General features: G+C 41.8%; 1 protein-coding gene across 1 annotated transcript in view; it reads left to right on the top strand.

Annotated features, from left to right (window-relative positions):
* The window catches only part of ZZEF1 (zinc finger ZZ-type and EF-hand domain containing 1), a 90,238-nt gene that overhangs the window by 48,293 nt on the left and 15,462 nt on the right, over nt 1-26,483 (top strand). The window contains exons 27-48 of the mRNA XM_090025398.1: nt 337-416; nt 1,500-1,593; nt 3,361-3,859; nt 6,520-6,684; nt 7,748-7,867; nt 8,406-8,567; nt 9,219-9,348; nt 10,384-10,522; nt 11,837-12,002; nt 12,613-12,875; nt 14,383-14,543; nt 15,019-15,163; nt 16,549-16,682; nt 17,628-17,905; nt 18,991-19,165; nt 19,518-19,650; nt 21,783-21,979; nt 22,556-22,675; nt 23,727-23,912; nt 24,246-24,346; nt 24,917-25,052; nt 26,035-26,394. Coding sequence (XP_089881524.1) covers nt 337-416; nt 1,500-1,593; nt 3,361-3,859; nt 6,520-6,684; nt 7,748-7,867; nt 8,406-8,567; nt 9,219-9,348; nt 10,384-10,522; nt 11,837-12,002; nt 12,613-12,875; nt 14,383-14,543; nt 15,019-15,163; nt 16,549-16,682; nt 17,628-17,905; nt 18,991-19,165; nt 19,518-19,650; nt 21,783-21,979; nt 22,556-22,675; nt 23,727-23,912; nt 24,246-24,346; nt 24,917-25,052; nt 26,035-26,394 — 3,944 coding nt within the window. The remainder of the gene's footprint in view (nt 1-336; nt 417-1,499; nt 1,594-3,360; nt 3,860-6,519; nt 6,685-7,747; nt 7,868-8,405; nt 8,568-9,218; nt 9,349-10,383; nt 10,523-11,836; nt 12,003-12,612; nt 12,876-14,382; nt 14,544-15,018; nt 15,164-16,548; nt 16,683-17,627; nt 17,906-18,990; nt 19,166-19,517; nt 19,651-21,782; nt 21,980-22,555; nt 22,676-23,726; nt 23,913-24,245; nt 24,347-24,916; nt 25,053-26,034; nt 26,395-26,483) is intronic.

The raw sequence follows: 26,483 nt of genomic DNA, 5'->3' as shown, positions 1-26,483 counted from the left end.
CTATAAATTACTGATCAGCAGTTACTCTAGCAGGAGGGTTGCCCAGTGGAATGTTTGAATGCAAGGGGAGAGGCATTCTATCTTTTTTCCATAGCTATATGCTCAGGTCTGGGAGCAGACAAAAAGATCATTTGCAATTCTGCTTTGTATATAAATCCGCTGTGCAGCCACAGAAAACTTGCTTAAAGCATCCCTGCCTTAACAGGATGCCCATAAAATGAATAAAGAACAAACCTGTCATGAATTGTCTTAAGAGCTGGAAGACAGCTTCCATTACTGAGCAATGTGAAACAGGGACAGCAAATAATGGGTCTTTTTTCTTTTTTCCCCCCACAGTCAACAGTGGAGGCAAGGTGCCTTTGACTGAAGAATTTGCACACGTATATTCGCTGGCTGATGGCATTAGAATATGGATGGTAAGATTACACCTACTGGGCTCTATTTTTGATTCTTTGCTTTCACATTCACACTTTTTTTTTTCCCCTCCAGAACTGCATTGTGAGTCTCCATGCCCCGCTTCCCCCAGGAAAGGTGACTCTGTAAAACCGGCTGTGTAGGCATCCGTATTCCCTCATGAATTGCAGATCAAATTTGTTTAGAAGTAAAAAGAAAAGATTCTTTTCTTCTAGTCCTACAAAAATTAGGTACCTCTTTGTCCTAATGTGTTGTCTTCTACATGTAAAGACTCTGTAAGCCAAATTCTGCCCTAAGCCACACCTGACCCTTTGTACTGTTTTTTTCTGTGAGTGCAGAGCTGTAATTAAGGTAGATTGTTGCTGTCCATTTGGATTTCTATCAGTACAAGAGCCAGAAGGAAATGCTTTGTTTGTGTAGTGCTGCAACCTAAGAAAGGTGACAGAAAAGTAAAAGATTGTTTTTGTCATTCAAGTAAGCCAGCTCTTGTTGAGGATATTTGCAGGAAGCAGATTTATTGATATTTGAATCTTGTTGTTTTACCTGCTTTGAGTGTGCCTGTGTGATGCAAGGCAGTACTGCACAGACATATACCGTGTTTGTTGCACATGCAGAAGCTCTGTGTTGGTGACACTGGGCATAACCGAGGGAGGCAACATCTGGAACTGGATGCAGCAGAGCTGTGCTAGTTCCGCACTTCGTGCTCAGCTTCTCATCTTCACTAACCAGCTATCCTGCTTCCAGCTCCAGAACTGGCACACGTATCTTTGCACTATGCTACCTTCTACATGTATGCTTTTAAGATTCTTGTGCAAACATAATTAACGTGTTGGGAGCTGATGTAATCAGTTCGGCTTTCTTATGACTAGCAGGAGGCAGACTTTGCAGTGGTTTTCACTAGCTTGGCCAGCAAGAGATTCCACATACTTAAATATTTAGTTCTGTATTAGAGATTTGAATGTTTTTTATCAGTCCAGCCTATGACTGATTTCCCTAACTGTGGCTTAATCGTCATGCCACCAGGCCATCTGGACAGGCAAGATTAATTGTATTTTAACTAATTTTAATTAACGTCTTGTCTACAGTTAGAAATGAAGCAGAAGTCCCTGATGAGTAAGGGAAATGATACTGATGAAAAACAGAATGTGGAAGCAACTGAGATGAACCCTGAAGCTCTTGGTAAGCATTCTTCCTGGTGCCTTAGCGCAGTGTTACCTTCTCTGTATCTTATTTTCTGTGCTCAGAAACCCTTTAAACCCCTTAAAGCTAGGGGGTCTGTCTGAAGCCTCGGTAGCTGATTCGATTCAGAGAAGATTCAGCCCGATTCGATGGCTAAGTCTCTGAATTTGAATCGAATCAGGAGACCCTTTAATCTCTCTGGAACAATTCAGAACCTGCTGGGTCAATTTGGAAAGATTCAAAGATTTGAACATGGACACAGCTTTAAATGTTTTTTCTACATACCTCAGGGTACCAGGCGACTCGTGAATGCTGTGATACCGGAGTGCATGGAGTTTCCCACAGAAGCGCGGGGGGGTTCCCCAGCGCGCTCGGCAGCAGACCCGGAAGTGGACCAGAAGCACTTCCACGTCCGCCTGGGAGGGTGCAGGGGGGCCCCCTGGGCCCACCCAGCTTGGTGACTGGTGCTTCCTGGGTTTGTGGGGGGGCACTCAGGATCCCCCCCGCAGCCTATTGCCAAGCTGGGAGGGAGTGGGGAGGCTCCCAGTGTGCTTTTTGGCAGACCCAGAAGTACTAGGAAGTACCTTCTAGTCCACTTCTTCTGGGTTTGCCACCGAGCATGCGGGGAGCCCTCCCCCGCATTCCGGTGGGACACTCTGTCCACCCCATCATCGTGGCATTAATGAGGTGCGCCTAGTACCTTGAGGTATGTCGAAAAAAACATTTAAAGCTGTGTCTATGGCTGAATCGCTGATTCTCCGAATCAACATCAAATATTCAGATTTGGATTCAGCCAGATTGAATTGGGGACAGTGATCCGAATCAACAAATCGAATCACTGTCCCTGATTTGGGCCAGATCTGAATTGAATAGGGCCCATTTTGCACACCCCTACTTAAAACCCTTAAAAAGGATAAATAAGTTGATGTAACAAATACTGTCTCCAAATATTTTTACCTGATAACTGCAAACCAGTTGATATGTAGACTCATCCTACTAATTAATTTATGTATGTATGTATCTATTTCTTTATTTTATTTTATTGTTAGATGTATGTCTCTCCCTTCTCAAAGAAGGCTAGTTCAGATGTCACTAAAATGTATCCTTATTGACAGATGCTGCATGTTTTGTATAAATGCACTTGGTCTTGAGAGATTCAGATCCTCCTCCCCTTTAGACAAAAATGGACTAGGACTAAATTGGGGTGTCAGATGTGGCCTGTGGCCTGAATCTGACCCACAGAACCCCGTTATCCATCCCCAGTCCTGCCCCTGACCAGCCTTGCAGGCAGGGCCTGGGACATGCGGTACATTGAAGCCCCTGCTCCAGCAGTCCAAAACCAGCACTGCGTGTGTCACCTGTCTTGAGCCAGCTGCTGGACGTGCCAATCCCAGATGTATAGTGCAGTCTGGCCAAAGTGTGTGCTGCGTATAGTACAGCACCTGCTCCAGCTGCTCCAGGATCTACACTGGAGTGTCCAGATCAGGCATTGTAGGGGGAGGCTGTCTGGGCTATGGGGTCCCACTGGCCTGTTCTGGCCCATGGGCTGGCCTACATCACTCACCCAGCCCATGGAGCAATATGTGTTTGACACTCGTGGATTAAATAGCTGATAGTGCTGAAAAACAAATCTAGAGAGAAGAACACCATTCTAGCTCATTATAACCAAAAAACAAAAATGAGGCATTTTCCCCTAAATTGAAAGCCCATAGTATTTATTGTGTGGTGGTTTTATTGATTTAATTTTTTAAAATTTTTATGATGCAGCAAAGCTCTGTATACAGAAGAGCCTTTTGTTACTGAATTTTTTGCCTGTAAGAGCAAAGGGTAAAGACCTTGCTTCAGATGTCTGGGAGGCACAAGATCAAGAGGATATCAAACAGTATCACAATAATAAGCGTCAAAGGACAAGTTCTATTGTAGAAGCAGATTTCCAAGCATCAGGCTCACTATCTTCCTGTGGGGTCGTTCATCCTGTTTCTGAAGACTCTGACACAAAGGTGAAGCATGTGCCAGATATGCCACAAATTGAATCAAACGCTGCATTTCAGAAAAAGCCCCTTGAAAATACAGCTTCACAGCAAGAGGATGCATCATCTCCTCCCTCCACCCCAACTCGCAAACCTCAGTTCAGCCGTGGAAGACTAAGGCTACTCTCTTTCAGATCAATGGAAGAGCCTAAATCTGTTCCCACTGTGAAGGAGAAATATCCCATCTTGAAAAACATTTTAGACTTTATTAAGGATCAGTCACTTTCCCATGAAAGGTGAGTAAAAATTAAAGTTTGATAGGCTTTGATACTTCGCACTTAAGTGAATTCATAGCTTTCTAGAAGAAATGAAATAAAGCATCTTTTTTGCCTTTTAGGAACATATCTGTAATTCAAGATAGCATTGAAAAAAAGGTTCTGAATTATCAGTGTGTCTGGCTTGCAGCCAGAAACCCACTTCTAGCTCGCCAAGGCTATAGTCTGACTCTCCTTTAAATCAGGCAGGCTTTGAAGACAATGAAAAATACCATAGTTACTTGAAAATAAGATGACCTCCCCCAGTAATTAGATTCTATGTATAAATATTAATTTTGTTAAAATTGTCTAGATATAGAATCTAATTATTGGAGGTTTGCCTTGAACTTGTCCCACTGCTACAGCGGGGAAAATAAATCTGGGGGTTAGGTAGGCCTTTGCTTTCTGCTTCCCCCCAACTTCTTTCCTTGGCAGCCTCTTCCCCCTCTCCTTATTGTCAGACCCTGTTCTCCTTGAGCATGTGGAAGTGAAGAGGAAATTTGAAAAAAAAAATAACCTGGAAATAAGCAGGCTGAGAGAGGGGGCAACAGGGGGATTCTGGGTGCAATGTTGTGGCTCACCATGACTTGAAGAGTTAGTAGTGAGGAGGGCTGTGCTTAATGGGCACTACCTTATGTCTTATTCAGATGGGCTATACCAGGGGTGGGCAATTGTTAAGTTGCCCTCCAGCCAGAATACTTTTTGGTGAGCCATCGAGGGCCACAAGGGTAGCCCTGCCCCTTGACAGGTACCTCACCCCCTGGTCACCATCTTGGGACCAGAAGTCCCACCTGTAAACCTGACCTTTGCACCAGACGTCCCTCTCCTTGCCCCAAATGTACTCCTTTTTGGGAGGTGAGGGTACCATCTTAAAACTGGGAAAAAAAATCGCATACTGAAAAAATCAAACGTCTACTATAACTTATTTTAATTTGATTTAAAAAAGATATTTTTTGTCCTGATTTATGTGCGTTTGCATAATGTATCTACAGACAATTTCAAAATAGCTTGAAATACAATCTTACTCTTGTATATTGTGTGGGGGCGTGTGCATGTGGGGTGTGGTACAGTAGGTGGGAGTGTGGGTATGTGTTAGGGGTATGGTGGGGGATGGGGGAGGCAGGAGGGTGTGCATGTGTGGTGGTGGGAAGGGTCCTCTGAGTCTCTGGATCAGCATGTGGTAGCAGCAAGTGGGGCCAGCCCTGCCCAGTTCCATAACACGCAGAGCTCCGCGCTTCCACCCTAGTCCCCGGCCGCAGGTGGTGGCAGTATGCGGGGCTTGCTCCACCTGGCCCTATAGCATGCAGCTCCTGCATTCCTAACCCAGTCCCTGGCTACAGGTGGCAGCAGCATGTGGGGCTAGCCTTACCTGGCCCCATAACATGCAGCTCCCTCCAAGTCCCTGGCTGCACATGGCAGCATGTGGGGCCAGCCTCACCTGACCCAGTGGTGCTCCTGCCTGAGTCTCTGGCCACACGTAGTGGCAACGAGCAGGGCCAGCCCCAGAGTGCACAGCTCCCTGTGCTCCCTTTCCCTCAGCAGGAATCCTTGGTCATGGCCTGTTGGGGCCCGTACCAGCATTTCCAGGCTTACAGGCAGGGAGGGCTAGAAACAGCCTTGGGGTGGCCAGGCAAAAACCTCGGCCAGGTAGAGGTATCTTATCTCCAGCGCCCCCTGGCTTGGGGCTGGGGGTGGGTCAGGCCAGGCTGGGGTGGGGTGGGGGTTGGTTTCTTAGCAACCAGAGCCACACCTCCTGCATGGAGGCACTGGCTTGCAGAGGGGCAGCAAAGGCCAGGGGTTATGGAAGGGCCCCACAGGCCGGATCAAATTGCCTGGCAGGCCGGAAGTGGCCCACGGGCTGTATTTTACTCTCCCGTGAGCTATATGAACTTGTTCTTGTGATAGGATATTATTAGTGTGTTTGTCCAATGTGAGCCCTGTGTTTTATAATGATGCTCAGTGTTGGCTGCATTTAATCGACTTCACAGTTGGTTTCTATTGCAGACCACATGCTGGTTTTTGCAGCAGTTTAATGATAGTGTATTTAGTGAGATTTCCTTTTATGACGTTATAGGACGAGAGGCTTTTCCCCCCATGCCAAATAGAAGGGAACCTCTTCTTGTATACGAGTAAATTCAGTAACTGCATTTTCTTTCTCTTCTCAGCTTCCCTTTGTCCTGCTTCACCAAGCCTGCTAACAGGAGGCTAGTGTTTTCTGACTGCGGTGGGGGGAAAGCCATGTGTCTGGAAATTCCAGCTGCTTAGCAGTGGTGGGAGGGCTTGGATAAATAAATAATCTTTGATTAATTAGAGGGTGCCTCAACCAGATAAATCAAATATCAATCTGCAAATTTAATTTCGAGGGCATGCCTCCAGACCCACCCAACAACTTAGAAGCTGAAATAGAGATTGAGAGTTGTAAGTCCTGAGTTTTGTGCTCAGCTCTACACCTTGCTCTGACTTTTGATTTATTGTCATTTTTAAATATAATAAATATTTTATTTACAAAGCTTTGGGAGAACACGGTGAAGATTTAGCTGCCGGCAAGTCAAATTTGTTTAACTTATCGAATGTCTGTTGCATTACAAGTCATGAAGCACAAGTATTTTGAAGTCCTTAAAGGGAGTTTGTTTTCTTTCTAGCATTTTAAAGGTCCTCACTTTAAGAAAAGCCCAAGGTCAGAGTATCTTGGAAGTGCTGAAAACAGTCCGCCAGTGCCTAGAATCCCTTGGACAGCCACACTGTTTCTATCCATCTTGTATACTCTTCCTTTTGGAACTTTTGGCCTGCCAGAAAGACTTTACCAAGTAAGTTCTTACCTTGATAAACCTCGCGCAGTGCTGTTTATGAAATCTTTGTAAGCTTTGACTGTTTACTGGTTTTAGAAGGTTAAACCAATCCAAATTAGTGATTAGCCTTGTGGGTGCAGATACAAGAACAATTCTGTATATGGTGCTGAGAGCAAAATCTACGCTGCTGTGCACAATTTCCATGCCACATTTTAAAAATTTAACTTTTCAAAGTGGGACTTGGAGATTTAGCTGTCCTGCCAATAGAGATCATGCAGCTTAGTAGTGAGTAGCTGTGGAAATGTTCCCACGTATCTAATGGGATCACAACAGCCAAAAAATGAGACCAGAGTAGCTTTCAAGCCATTCTTCCTCTACAGCCTTCTGTCTGTTGACGCCGTTTAAATTGTTGCCTAAGTCTGGGTTGGTTCATAAAGTTAAACCTAGCATCAGTTTCTCTTTGGTGCCTGTCAGACTCTTGAATGTGGAGGTGTGTGTCTCTTATCACTTTTTCCTTTATACATGTAATGGATTAGGTGTCTATGGTGAGGTTTGTGGTTGTAAAATTAGATTTTTCAGAGTGGTACATGGTATATCTTGTTAGTCATTTGGTTGTTCATGAATACTGATCATCTTAGGCATATATGGAGATGGTCCAAGGAGAGAAACTAAGTTAGTGGTGTTCGTGTGGCTCTAGATTTGATTGTTCTAATTTGCCTGCAATTTACTGCCCAAACTAGCCTCTTCTTAACGATGCTGTCTAAGCTCTGTTAGCTGGTTTCTCAGTGGTGTTTTTTTCTTGTGAATGCATTGGCCTTTTTGTGCTTTCTTTCACTAAAATGACCCCCTTTAAGTCCTTGGTCAAACTTTGTGGTTGACCTCGGTATCGTTGATACCCTTGGAACATCTTATTAGGGATTTCAAGTGCAATGTCTATATAGTTTTTTTAAAGCTCAGTTGAAAATCGGTTTACTTATGGTAAGTGTTTAATTTAGTATGTGCATAGTTTGTGGTATCCGTTTACTGTGTAAAATGAAGTGATGGACCCTATCTGCTAAACATACTTTTTTTGGACTTCTAGTTATTTTGGAAACTCTGAAGGCTGTGGTGCTGAGCTGCACAAAGAAATTCGACAGTCCTACTATCAGCTGGTTTTATTTTTGGTCAATGCCACGAAGGAATTTAGTAACATAAATGACAGGTATGGGGGAGAGCTCACCTGTGTGGTGTGGGGTCTTATTTTTGTTACACTTGTCCTTATAGCTTCCTTCCTATTTGCTTCTGATATGTGGTCTTGTGTCTCAAATGAGATTACAAAATAACTTCAGTATAGTTTTACTGATTAGTATGTAGGAAAGCACAATACTAGATCACTTTTTTGTTTACGGTAATAATTTTTAACTGTGCAGTATACTTTAAAGTGTGTACTAATACCTGTAAATGTTCTGTAGTATATTTTGAGAAATCAAGAAAACCTCGATTAGCAGTCTCTCTACTCCACTGTGCACTTCTCCGTTACAGTTGCATGGTGAGACAGACTTTTGGTTAGAACTATTGACATTTTTAGAGCTTTTGGATTTGGGAAATGGAGTCCCGATATGTTTAATTTAGCACAGAATAGATGTGTTAAAACATTGTAGTCACTAGTATTTTATTCTCCCACCCTCCACTTCTTCCCTAATCATACTGCTTCAGCTTTAGGATAAAGCTGTCATGGTTTCTCTTCCCAATTTGTTTAGATCATTGCTCCCTGCCTTATCCTGTGTGCAGACAACCCTCCTTCACCTTTTGGATATGAGTTGGGAACCAAATGATCTTTCCTTCTTTGTTGAAATACAGTTACCACATCTCCTCATGACCATGTCACAAGAAAACATAAGTATTCATGACAGTGTGATTAGGTAAGCAGACTAATGTTTTATATAGAACTTGGTTTTGATATTATTTCTGGCAAGGGTCAATTCTGAACTGTGTTGGAACAGGCAGGGAGGAAAAACAGTAATGACAAAGGAGGTAGAATTTTGTAAAGCACCCAAGTGGCAGTCACTTTAGTACTTTGACAATTTGGCCAAAGTGTAATAAGGCAATAGCATTTGCACTAGCGGAAGTCTGAGCAGTGTGGCACTGGTGGCAGGTAACCCAAAGACAGTTGGCATCTTGTTGTTCATTCATGAGTGTTGGCTCTGCATATCAAAGCGTGCTTATCTTAGCACTCTTTTGCACTTTCCAGTTTGCTTTAGAGGGAAAATAGACTGTAGGAAAACTAAGGTTAGCAGATTTAACCAACAACAGTTCTGCAAATCTAGAATTTCCCTGGGGATCTTCCATGAATGTTAATTAAATAATTTTTTGTAAAAGAAGTCCCTGGAATATTGTGGTGTTATCCAAGTGAAATATAAATATTGGCAGCTTGTTCCCTCAGCACATTTATAAGTTTGGATTTTTGTTTTTAAAGTAAACTATGCTAGCCTACATTGTTATAAAGTCTGTTTGCATTCAAACTGCATTTTAAGCTTGTGTTTTTGGGCTTTTCTTTGTTTCTTTTTTTTAAGTCAGTGGAGTGAAGAAGATGAAATTACAGACTACAGGCAAAATTGTGAGTGGATGGATGAGTGTCAGGATATAACGTTTGAGACCTGGTATGAAAAGATAGCTCAAGCAGACCCTGAGAAGCAGAGAAAGGTGACTTCATAATTTGCTTATTTCATTCTTTCAGGCTCCCTTTTGTAAATCTAAAGAAGATGTTAAATAATAGGGCTGTGCGAAGCGTCGGTCCCCAATTCTATTTGGTGGAGAGTCAGCCCGATTCGGAGGCTGAATCTCCGAATCCGAATCGAATGGAGATCCTTTAATCTCTCCGAATCGATTCCAGAAGATTCGACGATTCAGACATGGACACAGCTTTAAATGTTTTTTCTACGTATCTCAGGGTACCAGGAGGCTTGTGAATGCTGACATGTTGGGGCGGATGGAGCATCCCACAGGAGTGGTGGGGGTTCCCAGAGCACTTGGCAGCAGACCCAGAAGTGGACCAGAAGCACTTCCGGTCCACTTCTGTGTCCACTGAAGAGTGCACTGGAGGTCCCCCCTAGCCTGGCAACTGGTGCCTGCTGGGTCTGGGGGGACACCCTGAGTCCCCCTGTACTGATCACCGAGCCGGGGGGTGCAAGGGACCACCCTGCGCAGTCTGTGGCAGACCCAAAAGTGGACCAGAAGTACTTTTGGTCCATTTCCAGGTTGACTGCCAAGCATGGTGGGGGCGGGCCCCCGCTCCTGTGGGACGCTTCATCCGCCCCACCATTGCAGCATTCACAGGCCACTCCTGGTACTTCGAGGTATGTAGAAAAAGCATTAAAAGCTGTGTCTATGGCCGAATCGCCGATTCTCTGAATCGGCATTGAAGATTCAGATTCAGCCGAATTGAACTGGGGACAGTGATCCGAATTGATGAATCGAATCACTGTCCCTGATTTGGGCCAAATCCAGATCGAATATGGCCCGTCTTGCACACCCCTATTAAATAAGAAACTTTCAAAGACACAAAGGTGGAAGTACCTATCTCTAGTTGGCTTTCTATTAAATGGTTGGGCTATTGAAACGTACCTTAGGATGGGGGTGTCTTACTTTGTTTTCTTTCTGGTGGGGGCGGTAGTTATTTTGCTTTCTTGGAACTAAGAAAGATTTATGAAAGTAAATGGTGTCCCTGTACTGTTCTAGATGCACATGTTTGTTGCTCGTTACTGTGACCTGTTGAATGTAGACATATCCTGTGACGGTTGTGATGAGATTGCACCATGGCATCGCTACCGCTGTCTACAGTGTAATGACATGGATCTGTGTAAAACTTGTTTCCTAGGTAAGGATCTTGTCAGAAAATATGGCCAGAGTTGAAACTTTTTTTCTCCCTAGATTTGTATAGAACAATGGCGTTCAACCAGAAAAAGCCCCTTGAAAATACAGCATCACAGTAAGAGGATGTATCATCTCTTCGCTGTACTCCAACTTGCAAACCTTGGTTCAGCTGTGTAGAACTAAGACCACTTTCTTTTTAGATCAAACATGATTCACAAGATAGACCCAAAGGCCAGGTCCACACAAGCAGGGACAAGCCTTTGCAGCAGCACAAATATTAATGGCAAAAATTTGTGCTGCAGTGGACACCCCTGCCTGTCTGCTTTGCAATGGGACACATTTCCCGCTGCTTCATGTGCTGCAGGGTGGTGGGTTGGGGCTGGCTGGGGCACAAGGTGCCTCGGCATGGGTTAGCTGGCACGGCTGCCTGCTCCTCTGTCTCCACACGCTGTGGAGCCCCCATGTTGAGGCACCCTGCTCCCCAGCCAACTGCTTCCTGGCTGGTTGGGGCGCATGGTGTCCCGAGACAGGAGAGCAGGCAGCCCTGGGCTAGCTGCTCTGCTGTTTCTAGGCACACTGCACTGGGGTTCAGTGTGCCTTAGTGCAGGGGCTCTGCAGTGAAGCCCCTGTGCTGAGGCACAAATTTACAGGGAAGCAACCAGCCCAGGGCTGCCCTCTCCCCCATCTTGTGGCACCCTGCCTCGCAGCCAGTCAAGGAGTTGACCGGCTGGGTTGCAGGGTACCTCGGCATGGGGGCTCCTCAGCACGTGGAGTCAGGAGAGGGCTGCCTGCTCCTCCATCTCTGCATTTGTTCTGGCACCCTCCACTTTGGCATGGTTTGCTTTGCGTTTTTCCCAGGTGTTTTTTTTTGCTACTGGGTGATCCTGGTAGCAGATTTTGCCATGGCACTGCAAATTAGCACACTGCACGCTGATTAACATGCAACTTGTGTGGTTTGTAGCACTGCAAGGAGGTTTGCAGCACCACAGACTACAGGTGCCTGCACATCTGGATTCAGCCAAAGAGTTCAAATAGAAATCCATAGTTGTAGTCTTTCTGAGTTATTTGCAATAGAAAAACTGCTCTATTTTTCTGTAGGCAAAAAAGAGTGAAAACTAAGAGCTGACATTTTCCAAGGGCTGTTTTTGGGTCTATGCAGGGGTGCCAGGAATCTTAAAAAGGTTGAGAACCACTGGTATAGAAGTTGAGAAAAGAGTAAGGTTTTTCAAGATTTTTAGAATAGGAAGATGTAGACACCTCCATTCCACCCACAGGTCTTTTTTTTTAATTGTTTAATTTTTTTTTTAATTCTTCATAGGTGGAGTTAAACCTGAAGGTCATGAAGATGACCATGAAATGGTTAATATGGAGTATGCCTGCGATCACTGTCAAGGTGTTATTATTGGTCGTCGGATGAACTGCAACGTTTGTGATGACTTTGATCTTTGTTATGGATGTTATTCGGCCAAAAAGTATTCTGACAGGTATTACTGTGTGATCCCATACTCCTACCTTGCTTTAAAAAAAAGCAATTATTTCACTCCAATGTCTGCTTGACATGAGATTACCAAATTGCCATCATTAGAGGAAAATTAGTAAATGTAAAACCCTTTCACCAAAAACTCATCTAGCAAAAGTTGCTAAAATTCTGAATCCTGGCCCAGGCTCCAAAGGAAATTAGTTGCAGGTTTTTTCCAATTTGTAGCTATAAAAGTGGTTCATTGCTCAGAAGTGTTCAAAATTTTGGTAAGTAGTGGTAGGCGAATACAAAAGAAGCACTTTCTGCATTCTGATGCTTTCTTTTTCCTTACTGGCACTACTCCTTGATTGATACTAAAGTTCTTCACATAAACTTGATTTCTAGAACTCCAGTTCTGGGGAGATAGGATGTCCGTGAGCAAGTATGAATTCAGAGTTGTTTTGTTGCAACAGGAGCTCTGAAAATCCCACTACTTGAGCTAATATCTGCTGTTTGGAATTTTGAAGCATGCTTTCTTTTTTATTTTGCCTTCTTTTCTCACATACATTAATCCCTTATTCCTTGTTTATCCAAGAAAACTATTAAACTTTTCAACTGTTAATACTTTCTTTCAGTCACCTGCCCACTCACAGCATCACAGTGTACCCGATGGTAACAATTCGAATCAGTGATCGACAGAGGCTTATCCAGCCTTACATCCACAACTATTCGTGGCTGCTGTTTGCTTCTTTGACACTCTACAGTGCAGACCTGGCCAGTGGGGAAGAAGTAGAAGGAGAAAAACTTGAGCCACAAGTCCTCAGTCATGCCAGAGATCTACAGCATCAGTGCATACAACTCATTGGAGACTGCCTAATGAAAGCCCAGAACGGAAAAGGTGACTCAGACCTTCCTGAATTAAAGCAAATAGTTTCTTGCTGGTTTCCTGTACAAAGTCTCTGATTAGTCACTTTGCAGTTTTCCAGGAAAGGGAAGCACTGGGTACAACTGTGTGCGCACTTTACTGTGGAGCTGACTAATTATCTCAGCAGTGAAGTGTCACCGTCTACATGTATTATTAGCATGCAGTAAATTAATTAACTATGCTGTAGGATCGTATTGTCTGCAACAAGTGCTGTCCTACAGCATAGTAGATGCATGCTCTGAAATGCATATTAAATGGTGATGAGGGCTGGCTGGGGCATGAGGTTGCTACAGTGCAGCGGCTGCCTGCCAGCTGGCCCCACACGGTAACACCCTCATGCCCTAGCCAGCCCCTCCGCTGCACACTGAACTGAGGTGGAGCAGCCCTGGGCCCCCTGCTCACTCAATGTGCTGCAGTCCTGGATGCACACGTAAACATTGCGCCTGGGAGAAATAAACTCTGGTGCAGTCTGTGCTAGAGTTTATGCTACATGCTAATTGCATGTGTAGATGCACCCACTATTTAGTATCTGAGGGCATTTGGCTAATACTTATGGTTATTGTATAAATGTCTGGTATCTCCATGGACAGTGTCCTTATTGCCCATGGAGCATGAAACAGAGAAGTAGGTTTTTTCAGACAATCTGTGTGTGGAAACACTGGAGACAATGCGCAGAAATCTCAGTTGTTAACTATCCCTGTCACATTCTATCAAGAGAAGAGATTATGGCTGCTGATACAGATTTGCTTATTTTGTGCCTGGGGATAGTGAAAGAAGAGAAAAAAAGTGAAGCGTATTTTGCCCTCCGTTCACTATCGGTGAGATTCTTTTAAACCTGTTCTTGATGTGAAATACGTTGCTGCAGGAAAAGTTCCATTGATTTGAATAAAACTTCATAAAAATAAGTTTCTGATCTGTGCAACATATGGTGACAGAGTAGATCACTGCATATAGTATATATGAAAGTTAAAGATTATATTTAAAACTAACATTGGGGTTTCTAGCTCCAGCCACCATATTGCTGAAGATTGTTACCAGAAAATAAATGTCACAAATCTATACCAGTTTCCACCATTCTGTATTAATTGACTAATGCAGAAGTTTGCTGTATAAATATTTAAGCAGTCTATAAAATTAAAAGTAAGTTACATTTAAATCTTTCACCTCTCCTAGTGTCACAGTGCTTGTCTTTCATTTTAATTGTCCTTTTTACCTTGATTTCTGTATCTTTTCGGTACAGAATATGTTACCCTTTGTTCTGTTACATTATCTGATTTAAACTATGTAATTTCCTGAAAACAATAGGACACATTTTCAGGCCCAGTGTAGTTCAGTGTTGAGACTTGAGAGAGATGTTTGAGAAGTGTTTTTTGTTAGTTCATTGTTTTGTACCCTTCTGTTCTATTTTGGCCCTATGTCTTGGCATCAAGTCTCTAAATAGCTCTTGTAATCTTTTTTTTTTTTTTCCCCTCTCCCTCAGGTTTGAAAAATTTAGCTCTCCTCTGCATGTTGCCAGAAAGTGACTCTTTTCCCAAAAATGAGACCACTTGCATGAATGGTGCTAAGGAGGAACATGGTGATGAGAAACCAGTCAAGGGAACTGATAAGAGACCAAGGAGAAGCTCTCTTACATATTACAGTGTAAGTCTAAAATCTCTCAATTGCCCACAAATATGTCATTTCTAGTCCAGGAATATAGGGTGCAATAACACAGGATGTCATCAGAGGGTCAAATGTTCAACTGATGGTTAAAGATTTTACTTTAACTGGATCTGCTTATTAAAAGCAAATCCTGAAGGTGAATCTTACCCCCCCACCCCAAACTGTGTGGGAGAAAATAAAATAATTCCTCTTTCTGGGCTCCATTGTTGTTTCTCTGGGTTGCAAGGAACAGTGTCTTTCCCAACCTTACATGTCAGGGGTTAGTTGATTTTTGTGAGCTGAATAAATAGTTTTACATGTAAGGACACTTGATGTTTGGGTATAACATTATGTGCAAAATGGAAGATGAGAAATTTCCACTGTATGGAAATTACGGCTCTTATAATAATTTATCACTGGAATTTGATGCATTACATTGTAGTCTAATCTCTTAATGTATTTTTTTTGTTTCTAGGGGAAAGGTGATCATTGTAATGAAATGGAACCTCCTATAGATAAGCAAGGTGGTGAAGAAAATCTTAATGCTGCCTTAGCAAAGAAAGCTGTTTTGAGACCGGATTCAAGCTTGTCTGCAGATAACATATCTTCAGTACTTCCAGGTAAAAGATTATTTTCCATTTCCCCCAACATAGAAATAGCTCCCACACACAGATATTATAGTTGCATTTGTACAACCATGCTTTTGCATATTTGTAAATAGAGTCAATTCAAGTGGAGAGTCTTTCATAAAGACCTGCTAATTTTGCTACTTTGGAATAACTGCCCCAAGATTTGAAAGACTCCCTTAATTGTAGTAAGCCCTTCTGTATTGGGAGAATTTCAGTGTAATTTCTAATGCAAAGTTAATGCTCTTGTTTGCAGGGCAAATTTCTGCTGGCATTTCAAACACTTCTTTTTTTCTCCTTATGACTGAAGCAAGTATTTAAGTATAATTGGCACCTTCCTGCTATTAATTTGCAGAGATCATCTAAATCAGGAGTATCAGACATATGGCCTGTGGGCTGGATCCAGCTTGTGGATCCCCATCATCTCCCCCAGTGCAGCTTCTGGGTCTAATCACACCTACGTGGAGCATGGCATGTGTCTGTGGTGCAGAACCGGTCCATGGACTGATTGTAGCCCATGGTCCAACTCATTCCCTTTCCCCTCTCTCTCAGTATACCTGATCTGGCAACAGCTCCATTTGGTCTGGGACCTGTGTTGCTTGTGACCAGATCCCAGAGTGGTTGGGGTGGACACCACGTGTGGCACAGTCCAGCCAAAGCAGACGTCCCATCCGGACTGTGCTGTATGCAGCACCCACTCTGGTATATGTGCCAAACATGTCATCTGCTCTAGCCAGGACGAGGACTGCACTGCACATGCATTGCGGGTCCCAGATTGCCTGAAAGTGAGCAGCATGCAGCACACTGGCCAGGGAGGCTACCACATGCAGCACAGCTGCCACTCCAACTGGACCGTGCTGCATGTGGTGTCCATTCCAGCCATTCAGGTCCACACTGCACTCAGCCTGGGTCCCAAACCAGCTGGAGCAGCCACCGAATCCACTATGCTGGGAGAGGGGAAGGGGATTTGTGGGCTTGATGCTGGTCTGCAGACTGGTTCCATCCACTCAACAGGCTGGGAGAGTTTGACACCCCATCTAAATTTTTTTCCTCCATGTTTCTTTTGCGTGTTCCTTCTGAGATTTTCTGGTATTTAAAGTCAGCTCCTTCCAACATATTTCTCGTTGAAATTAAAAGTGGTATGACTTTGTCTGTCTTTAAATGGTTACCTTACAGTTAAAGGCTTTTTATAGAGACATGTTTTAAAATGTGTAATCTACAAAGCATTGCTTGAATTTTGATAATATTGTAATCATTGTAATGTGAAACAGAGCACACTTGCACAGTAAACTTTATTTTTGCATAACTTTAAGAGCACCTTTTATGTTCTATGCTTTTATCCTTTAATATTCATGTTTTGTTTTGTTTTTGAAAAACAGATGATAATTCAGAAGATCCATCCCAAAAGCTGGGGGAGAAGGCTTTAACACCTAGCCACGAACAAGTCTTTGCTGAATGCTCTCAGAAGAGGATTCTAGGATTGCTGGCAGCTATGCTACCCCCCTTCAAATCTGTAAGAGAGACGTACAAAAATTTCCAACAAACTAGCAAAATTTGTCACAAAGCAGATAAGAGCATGAGAAGTCATAGATAAAATGAATCACATGGGGGGAGTGAAAGTCTGGGAATATAGGCATGGAAGATCTACTTCAGTTCCTGTTTGTGTGGCTTTTGTGTCAGAATATTAATTTAAGAAAATATGGTGACATGTTTTCTTAACTCTGAGACATCCTCCTCAGGTAAAACTTGGTTTGCATTTGTTATAGCACCTAAGTAAAGTTGATGTTTGACACTGTCCTGATTTATACACCAGATTTTATCGCAAAGGAAATTTCCCATCTTTTTTCCCCTCATCCTATGCTATGAGAAATGTAGTATTTTGATTATAAGTACTGAAGTAACAGACAGCAGCTTTACAAGGCTACAGAACCACTGCCACGTGACAAGTTTCAAAGTCTACAGGTGTATATTCTTGCAGCTTTACTTCCCTGAGTTGATTTGCACTTATTCTCGATGTAGTTCATTTACTGTAGTCTTCTCCTCTTCTCACCCCCTCCCCACCCACAGCTAAACTGAAGCACTACACTTTTTTTTCCTTACCTGTGCTTATTGTGACTTCTAAAGGCTTCGAACATCTCATATCAAATGCTGTTTTCTCCTTAGCACGGCCCAAGAAGTGACTTTTCTTGTTATTTCAGTGCCACCTTGTACTTGCTGAAAAGATCCAAATTATTTTCTTAACTTTGCCTGTGCTTAAATATAGTTTTCCTCTCCCCAACCCTGCCATGAAAATATTATTTATTTAAATAGATGTTAAGGCAAGAAAATTTCAGTCCCAAACTTGAAAGTTTATGGAAGTTGTAAATGATTGAAAATGGGGGTGAGAATAGGTTGTGTATAACCTTTCACTGTATATGTTTCTGTGTCTCCTACTTCAATGGGAATTTTTTTTTTTAAGGGCTCTACAATGTCTTTGGTTAACTTGGACCAGATCCTCCCACTGATGTTTCAGGTTGTAATCTCCAATGCTGGCCACTTAAATGAAACCTATCATTTAACTCTGGGGCTTCTGGGCCAGTTAATTGTGAGACTTATGCCTGCAGAGGTCGATGCTGCAGTGACAAAGGTCCTTTCAGCCAAACACAGCCTGTTTGCTGCAGGAGATGGGTCTACAGTGCTGGAAGGATGGAAGACAACTCATCTTCTCTTCAGTCTGGGAGCGGTGTGCTTGGACAGGTACTTTCTAGTTCTATCCAAATACTATCTTTATTGATTTAAAATAATCTGCATGATAAGGAGATGAGTTTCATACAAGGAAGCTAGCTAATTCTGCAGCCTGATCCTGAATTTCTGGACTCCCATAAGTCTCATAGAATTTAGTATGTATTAGGGTTGATGGCTAATTTTGCTGGCCTAATATACTCCAGGTTACTATTGTGGAAGGCAAAGCTTTGGGCTCTTTAAAAGATTTACCTTCCTTTAAATTCCAACATGTCCTGTAGTTCAGGAAGAGGTGGCTCACATAAGGGTGTGAAGAAAGAACTGGCTTAGGAATGGAAAGTCTGGGAGTAGAACAGAGGGGACTGCTTGTCGAAGAGCCCAGGAACATACAGAGCTTGTGTGTAGGAAAGAGGTAGCAACATTGCATTGGAGATGGGAAAGAAACTGGGATACCCGTCTCATTTCCAACACCTTGAAGTAGAATAGTTGAACAAAAAAGAGTTAATACCACACTTGTTAAATATACTATTAAGCTTTATTCTTCATTATGTTTTTAAGAAGGGGGTGAAGCTTTGTACAAGTCACTAAACCAAGTAGAAAAGCTTGCAGACTTATAAAGACAAAATACAGATTTGTAAATCCAAAAGGTGCACAATCCTTGGTATCATGTGAAGTTACTTTGGATCATGTTATAACAAAATATGACTTCAGTTTGCTAGTAATTTAATAAGACCGATCTTTCAAGCTTGTCTTACTCAAATGTAAGAAGTGAAGAAAGGGAAGAAAACTCAGTTTTAAAATTAAATTAAAAATTCAAGGTGAAGTATCTTAATGTTATTGATGATTTGGGGCCATAGATCCCCTTTAAGACAGCAGAACATCGTGATCTTAACGTTTTAACGTGGGATGGAAGGAACAGAATTCATATGTCTGTTGAAGTCAGAGCCTTAAGTGGCTAAATGGAAAAACATCACATACCAGGAGTGTGATAGCTTTACACAAGTGGAAATAATATAATAATTATTTTATGTTGTAAAGGAGAACGTTTGCCAAACAGTCTGTAGTCAAACCATCTAACACAGTTCAACTTTGTTTTTTAGTCGTGTAGGTCTGGACTGGGCAAGCTCCATGGCAGATATTCTTCGGGCACTGAACTCCTCTGCACAGTGGCATAGTGTAATCGCTGCTTTCACAGATCATTGCATTAAGCAGCTGCCCTTTCAGCTAAAACACACCAATATCTTTACCTTATTGGTACTTGTTGGGTTTCCAGAGGTGAGTGCGTTATTGAGAGTCTGATGAATAAATGATCATTTGAGCTGTTAGAAAGATAAGATTGTACCACTGAACACCAACAAATTTACTTTGATACATCAGATTGACAAAGCCTTCAAAATCAAGTAAGTCTGAGACTTCATCCTTCCTCTTTCTTTAGTGCGAAAGGAAATAAGAACTCTGGCATTGCCCTGTTATGTTTCTTTGTGGACAACATGTAACCAGCAGCCTGAAATCTAGAATAGCATATCATTAATAACCAAAATGCAACAAAGTATGCAAGATAACTGGTGTGGAAGTATTTTACAGGAATAGTCTGAATAGTAAATGAAAACTTTTTCTGCTACTGCAGGTGCTGTGTATGGGAACTCGTTCTGTGTACATGGATAATGCCAATGAGCCTCATAATGTAATAATCCTGAAACACTTCACGGAGAAAAACAGGGCAGTTGTTGTAGACATCAAAACCCGAAAGAGGAAAACAGGTTCCATATGATTTTTTTTTTTAATCTAAGAATGACATGATTTTTCTTTACACTGTCTTAATGGATATCCAAAACCTGATGCTTGACTAGATCAGTTTCTATAATCTTTAATGGACTGAATTTATTGCAAAAAATGATCTGATTTATGGGCAGAAATCAGGTACAATTTTAGAGGCTTTTGCAGTGGAGATCAGAGACATCCTTGGTTTGGTTTGGTTTTTTCAGACACTTACGTTTGACTTGTTTTTAGGAATGTGTACAGAATATGACGTTTCATGTTACTTCATTAATGCAGAGACCTCTGGGTCACTGTTGTCACTTCATCTTTTATTGGTATCTGCTCGTTGGGTTTTAAGTTGATTGCAGCTCAACTGTAGTGTACATACTTAGTGTTATCATCCACAGGAGCATTCAGAACTTAAACACAATGCATTGTAGTCTACTCTGCTGTCCCAAAATGAATCCTCAAACTTCCCAACATCTTGCCTGTTTTGGCAATATGCCATGGCCATTCATTGGCAGATGGAAACTGAAAACATAAAAAGCCCTGTTACATTTGTTGTCTTTATAGGGGGTTGTGTTGGTTGTGAGCAGCTTGTCACCCTGTAAAGTACTTTTTTTTTTTTCAGAACTTTTTTAACATCAAATATTTTACAAAATCTCTTAAATCTCCTACCCCAAAAGATATGAAATAAGGGTAGGCAATAAGTTTTGTACCATGTGTCTCATGATTTTCAAAAAAGAGCTGTTGTACATCTGATGCACCAATCTGTACTTCAGGGAAGACGTGTAGGCCATGTCCAAATGAGTGTGGCCATGTGGTATTTGGCACCGCAGACATGTCTGCTGCACCACATGCTGCACATTCTGTTGTTCTCTGTGCTGCAAGGATATCTAGGGATCAAAAAAAAACTATGGGAAAAAAGGTGGAGTAGTGCATGCAGCAGCAGTGTGTGCCACTTGAACCCAGAGCCTGGCCAGCTGGAGCCATGCTCCATTGCCAGCCAAGCGCCTCACGGCAGGATTGCCACTGTTGCAGCCCCAGGAGGACCCCAGGTCAGGCTGCTGGAGCCAGCCCAGTGCTGCCCCAGCCTCCCCTACCCCATGTGGGGTCATTTGCTGTGCACCAGAGTGTGTGTGACACAGGTGTTCCCCAGGCACAAGGTGCACCGCTGGTAGTTGTGCCCAGGGAACCAAACATCTGTGCACATCTGAACATGGCCATAGGCTGTGACACCTCTCAGAATGATGCATTTGGAGCAGGTCCTCAAAGTGGAGTTAGTTATTTGATAATGTTCTGCATCAACTATTCTTAATATCACTTTTACTATAACAAAGTAGTAAGTTTTTTTTTCTTCCTATTTCACCTTGTAAAAAATATATTGCCAAGGTCAAACTACATATAAAATATGCAGTGAATAGATCCTTCAAGTCTGATCTTTAGAGTCATGGAATCTGATTTGTATTGACTGCAGAAATTCATCAGGATTTTGAGATTAATAAAACAAAGGGTAGTCACTGTAGCATTTTGAAGAATGTGGAAGGAAAGGATCAACAAGTTCAGACGCTTCATTTTCATCATGGCCTCTCCTTTGACTGACTGACGTGTCAAAATTGTATTGAGGATTAAAAGGAACCGTGGAAAGAGAGCTGCATCACTTATTTCTTTGAGTCAACTATGGATCATTAATTTTCTCCCCTCATGTCCCTGTATTGCCTTTTAAGTAGCTTCCATGTCCATTAAGTCATTGTTAAGTGCTAAACAAGGTTACACAGTTTTTAACTGTAGTTGTTGATATTTTTAGGAAAAAGTGCAAACTAGGTGGTTCTTTCCATACCTCACTTCTGAAATTTCCTTTTTTGTTCACTCTACTCTGAAAGGAATCAGAAAGTATTTCTTAATATTGCTGGTAAAACCAAGAAAATGTCTAGCTATTAGAAAAGCTTATGCCCTCAGCTTGGAATTCAACCTGCAAGGAAGCTGGTAGTCACAAATTAACCGATATACATAGTTGTGTATTCTAAAAGTATAACCTCTTTTAGCCTGATGCTTAGTGCTAAGAGGGGATGTATTGCTATTTTAAAATGAGTCTAGGGATGAGTTTCAACATATCTGTCTACTTTTCTTCTAGTAAAAGACTACCAGTTGGTCCAGAAATGTGGACAAGAAAGCAGCGAGTCCCAAACCCAGCTGAGACAGTATCTCCAGCACTTTGTCTTTATAACCAGTCACCTTATGCAGACCAGCATGGACAGCAGTTATGCAGAGGCAGTAGAAGCAACCTGGGTCTTGTCTCTTGCTCTTAAGGGATTGTACAGAACACTTAAGGTAACTGTTGCGTCTGGCCTATAATAGGGGCTTTCTGGGTTAAGGGACTGTTTGTCTCTTGTAGAGCACCTTGTACAAGAGACTTGATTTCTAATTTGGAATTCCTAGGCATTATCATAATATAACTAATAATATCTAGGGCCACATGTCAGGGATGGTTTCAGTGAGGCTGATAGTGTTGATCAAGGGTAGGCATTATTAATGTGCAATTTTTTATTTTCCTCTGTGCTGAGGATGATTGTGAGGTGGTTGCACATTGGGATAGATTTTTTTTCTTTTTTTGAGTCGGGGAAAGGTGGTGGGAGCATGTAAATCCCCTAAAGGTCTTGGAGGAGAAATTGTAGGGAAGTATTTTATGCATTTGAGCTCACTGTGTAGGGTACATTTCTACTGGAGAGCAAACTCATTTATAAGTATTAGTGTCTATCCTGTCGCAAATTTCTAAGGTATTCAACAGGAGGAATTGTAAAGAAAAAAAACTCCTTAGAATGGTTTTCGGTAGGAATTTCACTTTGATCCTTATGTGCAGACCTATCAGACCGCTCTTAGTCATTTCTGTTTTTGTGTCTTTGGCAGGCTCATGGCTTTAAAGAGATCCAAGCTGCCTTTCTCCAGTCTGGTTTACTTAAACTGCTGGTTAAAAAATGCAGCAAAGGAACTGGCTTCAGTAAGACATGGCTTCTCAGAGACTTGGAGGTAAGAGAATGAGTAATACATTGTAAAAAGGTCAGTCTTATCACTGGCATAAAAGTTCAAGACATTGCAATGTTGCTATATTTGCTTTAAACCTCTGAGTCATCCTTAATTAACTATAACTGTTACAATACCCCGCTTGCTATATTTCTGTGTCTGCATTTGCGTGTCTGTCATTCATAACATAGAAAATTTGTTTTAAGTAAGGTTAATGTTGAGCTGATTTTATTTAAATTAGAACTTCTGAAACAGTTTGAAGTAGCTAGATAACCATCTCCCAATTGACTTTTTTTTCAGTGTGATTTGGGTAATTCCATTAGGCCTTTTGAAAAATCCTTGCATTCAGTTTTAAAGAACATACCAGTAGATCTGCAAGAAACCCATTATATGCTGGTGCTATAACAGCAATTAAGTAGATACACATGAATCATTACAGTAACTGCAGAAGATCTTTGTCCATTTAGACATTCTTTTGAATCTGTTAATTATAGGGAGAGCTACACGGCTGAGTCCGTAGTGAGCATTTCTGTCTCATAATAGACAAGGGCACAGAGATTTTCTGCATTAGTGTGTGTAGCTATTGATGCTTGTGGCTGATTACGAACAAAAAAAGGCAAGGCCAAGGAAATGTTATGCTGTCATTCTGCCCATTTATAAGTTTAGTTGGCATTACTGTATTGTGGAACCAAAGATCTATTCCATTTAAAAGGGAGCAGTGAATAATAATAGCAAATACTATTTTGCCGATGAATAATTACAGCTGGCCATATTAGGTTCCTGTCCTAAAATGTTGGAAACTTACGTGCTCAAACAGTTAAAGACCTAATTTCTTTTTCTCATATTTTAACTATATGGTTAATTATTTAAGATGACCTCAAAGAAACCGGGAAGGCGTAGAGCATTTGTGGAATAGGAAATGCTGTTTTTTAGGTGTTGTTTCTCTTAAGAAAAGCACGCGTTTATAAACTTGGACCAGGTGTGCTGGTCAGTGCTGGTTGCACATACAATAATATCTGCAACTGTGGTACCATATGTTGCCTTTTTTTCTGTGCAGATTTTGTCGATAATGCTGTATTCGTCAAAGAAGGAGATAAGTTCCCTGGCTGAACGTGAAGACACAGAGCTGGAAGAAAGAGACCAAGATCAGGATGTCGATCAGTCCTTTGGTCCCACTGATTTGGATCAGAACAAACTCGATCCTCTAGAAGGCTTGGATGAAGCAACAAAAATATGCTTCTTGGTACTTTTCAGGCTACCTATTTCTCTGTTTTGCCAAGCTATCGTGGCTTAGTTTAATTGCCTAAAAATATTTCTTTAATACAACATTTACCTTTAGTTTTCATACCTAACGTATGTATTTCTGTCTAGATTAGATATAGTTTCTTGTTAAGGCCACAATACAAAACATTTAGTAAACTTTTTAATAATGATTAATTATCTATATTGCTATAGAGAGTTTAAAATTCATCAGTCCTTTATTCATAGGCTGAACAGGGAAATACACATGCATATTGCCCCAATAAAAATCAATATCCATTTTTCCTCTCCTCACCTGCTGTCAACTTTATTTCAGATGACACACGATGCACTCAATGCACCTTTGCATATTCTTCGAGCCATGTATGAGCTGCAGATGAAAAGAACAGATTCTTTCTTCCTAGAAGTTCAAAGGAGGTAAGTGAGCTGCCAAGTCAAACAGAAAAACAGTGATCAAGGAGGTAACTTTTACTCATTTTGAAGGAGTGTTAACAGAAACTGCTACGAGAAGAAAAGAATATGAAGCTGTTGTTTCCTGCTTCATAAAGTGGTGATTGGAAACCGGACCTCTACTAAACTTACAACTGTAGCTGTGAAGACATAAGCCAGCATTTTTTAAGTATGTTGGATGTTTCTTTGGATAACATTACTCGCCATTCTCAGTATGTCCCAGTAGAGGACATAATTTATGGATGGAGAGAGAGCAGTATTTCTCTAAAATGTCATCCCAACTGAGGAAGAATGACGGGCCTAGGCTTCCAGCAATCGAAACAGCTTTTGTTGCCATCTGCTTCTTACAAATAAGAGTTGCAAGACATGAAGAATATGTTTTACAAATTGCAAGGTAGCAGCTTTTCTGGCTTGCTAAAGCAGGAAGGCTAGTTGACCAAATCTGACAAAAGCATAAGGACACAAATCAGTGTGGACTTTAAATGCAAAATTTAAATTTATGTTAATTGACTAAACCCATTTGGCATTTTTACCAAGGTTTGATGGGAATGTGATTGCAACAGATGAGAGGATCCGAACACTGGCCCAGAAATGGCAGCCCAGCAAACGTTTGAAGTTGGAAGAGCAGAGTTCAAAAGCAGTAGATACGGATATGATCATCTTGCCATGCTTGGTGTGTATTTCTTCATTAAAAATGTGGCAGCTTGATAGCTCAGAACTTAATGATTCAAGTAATTCAGAGGTCCATATTTAAAGTTTAATCTGCTTTTTAATATTGAAGTGAATAGGCAAGATATCAGAAAGATGGGAGCTTCTCTTCAGCTTCTCTTGGAAAGTTTTAAAAGAACTATATTTTATACAAGGAAAACGAGTGGTAGTTGGACTGGCATGCTTTAAATGCCCTCACACAGGAGAGTCTTACCTAATGCATCACAAAGACCGTGTGTTTCATTGTTTGGCTGAGATGATATAGATGGGGATGATCCTGCTTTAAACACAGGGTTGGACTAAGTGACCTCCTGAGGTCCCCTCCAGCCCTAACTTTCTGTGATTTTATGATTGTTTAATATTACCATGTTAGAACCATAACAGAACAAAGAAAAGACACATTTGTCTTGCCAAGATGGAGGGCATGACTCTAATAGCAGAAGACGAGATATTGAGTGAACCCCCAACTATGTAGTAAGTGTCAGTGAGCAGCTGGACCCAGTAGAGAGGTTCACAAAGTGGTGGGTATCATTTACCTTCACATGTAAGGGACTATGTATTTCAAATACTTGTTTAAAAATAAGTAGTTTGTTTGATATCTACCAGGTACTCTGCTTTAGCTTTTACAAATGGATAAATAAGTATTGCCAAGTGAAGATGTGCATTAAACTGTCATGAGAATGATAGATACACTCATTTGATAAACTTACCCCACAAGGAAGGCAGAGAGTAATGGATTTTGTGGCCAGAAGGGACTGCTGGTTTCCTGTAGTCTGATGTCATACAGGTTGGAAGTAATAGGCCTATTTGTGTTCTTTGTGAAAGACTGGAGCCTGTAGTTTTTGGTGATCCTGTAAGTGATGAGTTCAGACTTGCTAGTCATCAGTGTCTAAACATGAAGATGTAAACTCCTCTGCAAATCTTCTCAAACCTGGTGTCTCCTGCAGTCGCAGCCTGTGCTCTGTGATAAAGCAACTGAAGAAACCAACCCAATCACGCAGAAACTGATAACCAACACAGAGAGTGACCTCCAGCTTAGTTATGCAAAACAGCGCCGCACCAAAAGTTCGATACTCTTGCACAAAGAGCTGGATTCCAGAAGCAAAAAAGCTGTGAGGGATTACCTGTATCGGGTGAATGAAGCTACTGCTGTACTTTATGCCAGGCATGTATTAGCCTCATTGTTGGCTGAATGGCCAGATGATGTGGCTATAAATGAAGAAACCCTGGATCTCAGTGGCCCAGCACACATGACTTACATTTTGGACATGCTTATGCAGCTGGAGGAGAAACAGCTATGGGAGAAGGTAAGAGGGCTCCAGTTACATGTCTGAGTAAGTCCTGCATATACTTGAACCTCTACCTGGTTAGCAAACTCCCAGAGGTGGTCAGTTCT

This window comes from Crocodylus siamensis, chromosome 13, assembly GCF_052110815.1.
Source record: "Crocodylus siamensis isolate JL-2025a chromosome 13, ASM5211081v1, whole genome shotgun sequence".
Taxonomy (NCBI): Eukaryota; Metazoa; Chordata; order Crocodylia; family Crocodylidae; genus Crocodylus; species Crocodylus siamensis.
This window is presented reverse-complemented; position numbering and strand designations above follow the sequence as displayed.